Source organism: Camponotus floridanus, unplaced genomic scaffold, assembly GCF_003227725.1.
Source record: "Camponotus floridanus strain SB8 unplaced genomic scaffold, Cflo_v7.5 scaffold31, whole genome shotgun sequence".
NCBI classification, from domain to species: Eukaryota; Metazoa; Arthropoda; class Insecta; order Hymenoptera; family Formicidae; genus Camponotus; species Camponotus floridanus.
In genome coordinates, this window is record NW_020229448.1 from 801,237 (window position 1) to 811,187 (window position 9,951).

The 9,951-nt window shown below is 26.4% G+C and overlaps 1 protein-coding gene and 1 long non-coding RNA gene across 3 annotated transcripts; both read right to left on the minus strand.

Moving 5' to 3' along the window:
- Positions 1-55: 55 nt before the first annotated feature.
- On the minus strand, positions 56-957 carry LOC105252396 (NADH dehydrogenase [ubiquinone] 1 beta subcomplex subunit 2, mitochondrial). Its single transcript, XM_020027868.2, has 3 exons — positions 751-957; positions 395-518; positions 56-242 (listed from the first exon to the last, which is right to left on the minus strand). The coding sequence occupies exons 1-3, from the start codon at positions 849-851 to the stop codon at positions 150-152; spliced, it is 318 nt and encodes a 105-aa protein (XP_019883427.1). The 5' UTR covers positions 852-957; the 3' UTR covers positions 56-149.
- Positions 958-4,542: 3,585 nt separating this feature from the next.
- Positions 4,543-9,550, minus strand: LOC105252400. Of its 2 annotated transcripts, XR_002192598.2 has the most exons (6): positions 9,392-9,550; positions 9,129-9,325; positions 8,108-8,265; positions 6,976-7,148; positions 5,843-6,061; positions 4,543-5,125 (listed from the first exon to the last, which is right to left on the minus strand). It is a non-coding gene; the product is annotated as an uncharacterized LOC105252400 (long non-coding RNA). The 2 variants fall into 2 exon arrangements; XR_002192597.2 differs by having other exon boundaries at positions 9,129-9,550.
- Positions 9,551-9,951: the final 401 nt, after the last annotated feature.

Sequence of the window (9,951 nt, forward strand, 5' to 3'; positions counted from 1 at the left end):
TATAACAGGATTGCAAAATAGATGAAAGAAACAAAGTAATGTTTCATATTTCTATTAATATTATAATTTTATTCTAATAAAATTTTGCAATCTCCTATTTTAGATATAAAGATAAATAGTATACCTTCATATATTACATGTGAAACTATCTATATACGAGTCACAGGCTCTTCATAATCATCTGGTGGTATACCTAATTCTTCATCCGTCCATTTAGAAGGATCCGGATATGGAACCTCTCCCTAATATATAACATAAATAAAGCAAAATTATTATATTAAAGAATATATATATATATATATATATATATATATATATATATATATGAATATGATATATGAATATTAGATCAGAACAAAAAAGTAACAGATATTAAAAATTATTTGATACTTACAACAATGTGACCGAAATCATGCCATAAATGCCATAATACCCACCACCACAATACGCCTCCTATAGCTTCAGCTGCATATACCCATTTCTTTTCTACTGGTGGGATTTCACGATATGACCATCCACTGACAACAAAATATTATGATATATTTGTAAAATATAATTGTTGTGGAAAAAAAAAGAATTTATAAGATACTTTTTCTACATTAACATTATATTACTATATATATTATAAGCACACATCGAGATATATATTCCGCATAATTCTTTTCATTTAATACGTTTGAACACTAGTAATAATAAAACACTGAGACCTAACCTACATAACATATAAAGTTACATAATAATCTTACTTACTTGTGACTTAATCTAACGGATCGTAAATTTGTCGCAGGAACTTTGTTTTGATTACCTCTATAGGCAATTCTTAATAAATTCAACCCCCGTGAAGTTATCATTGTGAAAAATCGTCACCTGCAATTGATCCTCGGTAAACTACACTTGCGCAGACACAGAACACAGGCACAGACAGTGCATGACGTAAAGGTGCCTCTACATGGCAGCATCAAGCGTCTGCGCAGAAAACCATTATCCGACCATTAGTAATGTTTTATAATATAATTAATTTACTAATAATAGTAGTATGTATAATGTTAATAAATATTAATTTTAATAAGTATTATATATTAGAATATCTAATTTTTTTTATCTCGTGTAATTTACATGTTTGTTATTCGTCGTAGAAATTCGAATCTTCATTCAGAATCCTGCGCAATGATACTGATAATGGTTTTCTGCGCAGACGCTCGATGCTTCCATGTATAGGCACCTTAAGACAGGTCAGGTTAGATTAAAGTAGAATAAATTGGCGCGCACTTTGACATATGTAATATGACGTATGTTATAAATAAAATTCTGAAATTAAAGCTAGCAATTTTTTCCCCTTTATACGATTAATCAAGAATTTATCAAAACGCAAAACGTGGATTTCACTTTTTTTATTATTACAAAACTCTAATAGTTTTGAAATAAAATAAATAAATCATTTCAAATTTTACTTCTGTATATTAATCATAATTTTTAAATCGAAATCATATCAACTTTCGCGATATACTAATTTCATATTAATTGTCGGTCGATTTTATATTAAATCGATTCATGAAATTATTTATTTATGAAATTTATTTCTTTAAATAATTTTTTGCATTATATCGAGTTTTGATACTTCGTGAGTTATTTTCGTTCTTTTTACATATTTCTATACATTGGTTAATCATGTTGTATTAATGCATTGATTTAAATCTCACCTAAATCGCTTTAAAATTTTCATGATTGTAAATTTTATTATCTAAATCTTGTCAACTAAACCGAAAAATTATTAAAACATGTCTCATAAGATGCTTGTAACGAAAATATTAAATCGCGTATAAAAGTTTCTACCGATCTTCTAATTGAAATTCGTATAGTAGTAATTTTCTTGTATTTGAAATTTGTTATTTTTTGTGACAAACGATTATAGACATTTACTTATTGTTAGTACAAAAAAGAATTACCTAATAATTCATTTAGCAATCATTGTATGCCACATTTTTGAACATATATTTATATTTATATTTTATTTATATTATGTTTACCTTTAATGTATAGTATATTTTTTAATATGATTTGAAAAAGAAACATTTCTCTTATTGTTTATTTTACTACTTTACTATTTATTTTACTATTTTACTATTGAGATAACTTACTGTTATTTTAATTTAACTTGTTTTCATCTTATTGTTAATAGTATCAAATGTTTTTAAAAAAAGAAAACACACATCAGATGTTTTCATCAAAAATATCTATAAACGTTCGTCATTATAATATAAATTAATTTACAAACATATAATTATACAAATTACTAATATACTTATTTTTACATATACATGTCATAAATCGAAGCAAAAGATATATAGTATATGTATATTTTCTTTAATTTTGGAGTTTAATTTTTGCAAGATAGTGCATACATTAACTATTTAGAATATGATTGTATTTTCAAGATGTGTAACGTATTTAAGTAAAAAAAAACTACCTGGTTGCCCTTTTCCATTTTGTCCTGTCCTTCTTTTACGAGATTAATTTATGACAGCTTAACAACACAAGTCGATGGAAGTCGTAGAAGTATATCAGCCGCGGAATGTTCGCCATTATCCGCGGTACTACTGAAACTTGGGGAGCAAAAGGGGCGCTCTTCTATATTAGGGGAGCGTCGCGGCTCGTTGCTATTGGCCAAGCAGACACTTTTACAAGCTGCAGCTTGAGGCATTTGGTTCCCGAGGTAGCAACCCTCCCGAGACCTATCCCGCATTGGTGCTTCAGCCATAACATGTGGCCCCCGGTCGTACCTAATATATTTTATAGAGGCCGTCGTCCAGTATCTTTCTCCGGCGAACGATCTCTTAACCGTAGATACGAAACATCTATGTAACCTGGAACTAAATTGTCTTTGCAAAAATGCATGAAGTAAAATAGCATAAAAATTTGAGTCAATAAAATATTAATGTTTTTCTTTATAGAAAAGAAACAAATAAAATGAATAATATTTTATATTTTTATTTCTCTATGATGTCGTATTCAGAATAATCTACGTGTATATTCACATTAGATGTCATAAATTAATTGTCTCATTTTTACTATATTTTACTTTTAACATATTTGCTGTCACAAATATAATCAACAGTATCAACTAGCGTAAAAAAAAACAATATTTAAATCAAATCCTGTTTTTACATATCTACTTATTGATATTATTTATATTTAATTCTCATTATTAAATTTCATAGAACTAGATATAAATGATTAACTAAATCAATTATATTGCAATATGCCAATTATTTTTATTATTATCAGTTACTGTCATCTTTATTTATCTTTATTATTTTCAGTTATTGTATTTTTTGTGTACACTTTTATATCGTATCTTATATTTAACTAAAATTGAAAATAGTAAAAATTGTAAAAAATTATGAAATATGTATATATAATTTAAACAAATTATTTATATCTAAAAAAAATATTTTATCATGCATCTAGTATAGTAAAAATATGAGTGTTTTACTTTTATGGTAATATAATTTTCATATTTTATATATAATAAATAAGAGACAAAAATGACTTTTATCGGTATTTTTACTTAAAAAATTGGCATATTTTAATTTATCAAAGATCTATTATTAAGAATCTATCATTAACAATTGTGATCTCATGGAGAAATAAAATATAATTTTAATTATTTAATTTTTATACTATGTATATATAAAATAAAAAAGAATTGATATATAAATGATATTTTTACATATATATTATACATATATTTTTATATGTTCATATATGCATATTTTTTTTTATATTGTAAAACTTTTAAAAATCTCTTTTTGAAATTGTAATATATATACTTATTTCTTATGTTTTTAATTTTTTTTTAATGTGATAATTTGTGTGTGTGTGTGTATATATATATATATAAAAGAAGTCATTTATCATAACAATTCTTCAATTTTTAATATGTATCTTTAACTGAACACAAATTCTATTGTAAAGTAAAATCTGTTTAAAATGAACAAAAAAAAAGAGAATATAGAATAAGATAATAATCGCGCTTATTTCATATACTACAATATATATTGTAAAACAATATATTACACAATAAGTCAATCAATCAAGCAATTCACTTGTAATATATGTAAGATATTATATTTCTATAAAATAATAGCACGCACGCTCTATCTCTACATAAATCAAAATAAATAATAGTTATCTAAAATTCATTAATGTTATACATTCCGTTTTTGTCAAATAATATATGTGTGTGTGTGTGTGTGTGTGTGTATTACAAATTCACCGGTATTAATAAAAAGTATTATAAAAAAATTTCGAGAAAGTGTCTCGTTTAAATCAACTACATTACATGAAAAAAATGTGTTTAATGAAATTAAGTTCCATATATTAATTTGAATATATTATAATTATTAATGTTTGCGGGATATAATTATGAATTTTTCCGAGAAAAATATTATTATACAAATAAGTTTTCTTAAAAAAAAATTATAATTTTATAGTTACAATACTTTTTATTGATGTTATCAATTTATTCATATTATTGTCAGTTTTAATTCTAGAGTATTTGTACCATTAAATTAATTTTTTATACGTAATTTGACTGGTATGCGATCATAAACCAGCAAATATCTCACTATTAGCTACACGCTTATTGACTAGACGTGTCAGCGCATCATCCGATTGTTAATTCATAATTTTATCATCACCATTTCGACTAGTATTATTAATGATCCACGTTTACGAGAACATTTGGCGGTTTTCCGCATACGCTCCGTTAAAATTAAGAAAAAAGGACGGCCTAAGTCGCACCCCTTTTATGACTGCATAAACGACATTGAATTGCATTGGATTGCAAATTCTCGAACACATAATAACGGTCTCATCGTCATCACCGTTCTCGTTGAAGAACGGGGTCTGTAGATTAGATGGCTCGTTCGATGGGAGATACGAGAAATATGTCAGCTCGTATCCTTCGTCATCCGAGGGGCCACCTCTTCTTGGTTGATGTGGCGCGCACGCTATTTCGTTCATCCCTTCTTGCCATGAATGTGCTCCCTTCCGATGCTGCGAAAGAGTGTTTCCATGGATACGCGGTCGGCCATTTTGCTCCATGATTCCGTAAGGGATGCGACTGGAGAAAATCCGATAAATTAACCACGGCTACGTGGGAAACTTCTAAAATGGCGACACATCTCCAACCATGGAAAAAATTGTATTTAATATATAATTTCCTACATTTTTATGTAATTTACTATTTTATTACACTTAAATAAAAATGTGTATATCGGAAGTTTTATTTGTTAATGTTGATGTATGTAATAGTAGTAAATTTAAAAAGAATTATTATATAAAATTATTACAATATATATATATATATATATATATATATATATATATATATATTAATAAAATCAAAACTTTTATGAATATTATACATGTTATGATAAAAATATTTGCACTAAACAAATTAAAGATAATTTTGACAATATTAATTTGGAAAGTATTGTAATTGTTTTTTTTTTTCAAACTTATTTATACAATAACATAGAATTGCAAGAACCTGAAATTATATAATTATATTCAAATTAATATCTGGAACAAAATTATTCCTTTATAGGAGCAACTCTTTATATACACGATTTCGAACAATCGATTCGAACAAATACTTTTCGCAAAATATTTTTATCTAAAAATACAATTACAATGTTTTTCATATCGCTAATATCTTTATTAAAAAAGACTTCCTATCTACTTTAATAGTTAGTGATTGTCAGCTACATATTAATCTTACAGTCATATGATAAAATAACTCAAACTAAAAATAGAATATAAAAAGGAGTTACTGCACCTGAAAATGCTAAAAAAACAGTAAAACTGGTGCGAGCCGAATATCTCCGAATCGCATTCTTTTCACGCATATTTGGCATTATTGTATGGCCAAGTTCCGCGATGTGGTGTTCCATCAACAGAAGGTTTAGATGAATGGGTTGCTAAAAGCACACTTTTATTGCGCCTGTAAATATTACAACCTCCAATATGTTCAGCTTGCTTCTTTTCTGTAACAGATCTTTCATAATCGAAAAGAATAAAATGTCTAAAGAATACTATTATATTATTATATTAAGAATACTATTATATTACTATTATGTTTAAAATTTTTATATCCTATGCATCCATGCATTTCTAAATATTTTTTATATAATGGAAAAATTAGTAATGTAAATAATTTATTAAATTTTTTCGATATTTGTGTAATCGCGGAAATTTAAGTTCTTGAGATGCTTAGATGATGATTTATAAATCAATAATCTTTATTGTAATAATTATGATAAAATGTCTGATAGTGTGTAAATTATATTATACACGAAATATTTAGATACACTTTACTCTTTGATTAATTTAGAATCGATTATTTCTTAGATATTTAGTTTAATATAATCTTTTTTCTTTTATTTGAACATAACTTTAGAATTTTCAACATTTTATAAATATCTTAATAATTAAATCTTAAAATAGAATTCTATTATATTGAAGCTATTCAAAATCAAATGCAAATTTTAAAATTATATTGATCAATTCTTATTTTTTTAAAACTTAATTTCCAAAGATACTTTTATCTTTATTGACTATAATAAAATCATTATTAATAGCTCAATACATATTTTTACTAAGAAAATATAAAATCCGAGAATGCACAATAAATTTAAATATTTTACTAACATTCTATACTTGTTTCCGTTACTCAAGATGCTATTAATACGAGTATTAAATAATAATGTATTATTTGATATATGTGAAATATTTTGATCTTACAAGATTAATTTAAAAAAAAATGAAATATTTGTCTCCTAATGTTAGGAATAAACATTGAAAATCAAACGATAATAACAAATATCACTAGCGATGACTAGTTATCGCTCAAAAGCTCAAAAGTCATTTAATCGTGTTCTATGACAAAGACTTGCGCACGGTTTCTTTTACTTGTCAATAAAAACGTGCCATGCCCTGTTTCCTTGGTAACGATGGTAGAATATATTTCCTCCTTCGCAGTAAAGTCTTCCAATATGTCTTCCATGAAAGTAGCAAAGAAGTCGTTGGCCGCCGGTACTTTTGATGCGGTAGCAGCTGCTGAATCGCCAATTGGTTTTGACAATCTATTTAGAAGGGCGATAAAAATATCATTCTTTTTTTTCAAGTTATTCGATATATCGAATCGCGATCGCGCGCGATATTATTTCTTGATCCTAAAAGACTGATGAAAAAATTGTATATCTGATTATTTCTTAATTTGCAACAGTATTTTTATTATAGATTTATTTATCATAAGAAATTTTTTTGACAAGTGATAATCTTGTATTTATGTTTTTTATTACTCTTATATTTTTATTCTAACAATAAGCAAAAATTAATAACAGTTGTCAAAATCTCTCTTATTTCTGTTTATCTGGGATTATATTAGCTGTCTGGAACTACATTATATGTATAGTAATCTTCATAAATTGATATAATTTATTTTTCTCTTACAAATAAAAAATCTTTTGTTATTAATGTATATAGTGAACAAAATCCGGTATATTTTTAAGTGATTAATAAGTTTTTTTTAAATTAATATCAATAACATTATTGTCTTTTAAAGAATAAATTAGATATGCTTGTATAAGAAAAATTAATTATAATCGATTACATATTTAAAATTTAATTATAGAAAAATATAAAAATAAACAAAAAGTATAAAAAGTATATCTGAAAATTCGAAAGTTTTAACATGTTAAAATATTACCATTACATCTTTCCTCGATTTCGTTATAAAAAGAAAGATTGATTAAATTGTTCACTAAACCTATCATTAGAAAATAATGCAGCTGAACGAGACATTTTATATAAATGTAAAAGTAAAAATAAATGAGTAGACCTATGTATTCTTCGATTTATTAACTATAAAAACGAATGATTTAGATAGGTATGCGTAATGTCCGGGTTGTATAAGTACGCAGGATAACAAGCTATAAATTTGAAGCAGACAGGAATGTTTGTGTACTAAATATACGATGTCTAATTTCTCACGCGTTAACCGCACTTTGTTAAGATAACGAGGACTAGAATTATTACTTACGGATCCTTAGAAAGTTAAGAAATCGTTTGCTCACACACTAACCGCCAATCATCGCTTCATAAAATTTCACCATACGTGTAAACCCATTATACGAATTTAAAGGTATTGTCCGAAGAATTATGTCGGTGTTCCTCATTAAGTGGTTTACCATCTCGTTTCTGTAAAAAAAAAACATTCTCTAACACGTAATCACTATAATTATATACATACGAGCGGAATCTATTTTTCATGTTATTGGTGTTTTTTTCAATTATATTATTTAAACAAATTTTATTCTTTAATTAATTTAGAATCAATTACCTCTTAGATGTTTAATTCAATTAATAAATATATTGAAATTGTATTTTAGGATTTAATTATTAACATATTTGTCGGAAATTAAAAAATATATTGAAATAAAAATGAAGAGATTATTTGCCGGAAATTAAAAAATATATTGAAATAAAAATGAATAAATAATCTTTATTCATTTTTATTTCAATATATTTTTTTAATTTCCGGCAAATATGTTAATAATTAAACTCTAAAATACAATTATGTTAAGCTATTCAAAATTAAATATAAATCTTATTTATCTTATCTAGTTAAATATAAATCTTAATTAAATATAAATTTTATTATTAATTTCGAATATATCAAAAGCCATTTACAATTGCTGAAAGTAGGAATTATGTGTATTAGATTCTGTGTGGAAATGCGTATAAAGCCATGTCTGAGCTTGTTGATATATTATCGGTTCATAAATTTTATATTTATTAGATGAATAGATGATAATATATTATAGCATATCCCTCTCTCACACATTTATTGTCAGCGGGTCTAAAAAATTTTTTTAGAAAAAGCTGTACATACATATTTTTGCATATATTGCGTATATCAAAATAAAAAAAATATGTACACATATATTTTTATATACATATATGATATGTACATATTTTGCATTTTTATTGTATAGCATAAAAACATTCCATCGTAACAGAATTGTGATCATCAATCGCAATTATATGATACGTTAACTAACCTCTAATAACGCCTCCATTCCTCGTTAATGGTATTTATGTCTTCGTCCATGATATAATTAACGCAGGCACACTTGCAACAAGTATTCATAAACGTGTTTGATGCGTGACATATGATCATAATCGAGCGAATAAAGTGCGATTTATGCGTCGAAAAAGCGCTCATAATATTCTCGTCTGTCGAGGCAAACTTCAAGATCTAACAAACGTTGACGCGAAAATGATTTATTAGATTAGCACATGTGTTGTTACATTTTGTACATACTTATTTGACCTCATCATTTTTCACACAAATGACGTGTTCGAAAGACACTTGATATTTTACGTCGCTCAGTCTCAACTTTGAGACAGTCGGCGATTGTACTCGCGCTACTGTGTATGCAAAAAAGTAAGTAACGAAGTTGTAAACAAAGCGTTCGCTGAGGGTTCAAGTCAAGTCTACGCACTTCTCCCACTTTACCCTTCCCCCACCATAGTTTCTTTTATAGTATTATTTCGACTATCGAACCGATCGCGTCAAGACGCGTCGCGTCCTCCCTCGGATTTCGCGTATATATGGATTATTCAATCTATATCATCGCGAGAGTGATAAAGCAATTAGATAATGAATATATATTATAAAACGTTCGTCGATAAGTAGTAATAAAAATTATTGTATGATTTTCGTTTTCGTTAATGCCGCGTAATTATTCGCTATATTGGGTTAATCGATAATTTTAACTTTGATAAGAGATTTATTACATCGTTGACAATTTTTTAAGCATTTTAAACAAGAACGGAGATTAATCGATTAAGAAGTAAATTGATTTCATGGCATGCAAATAA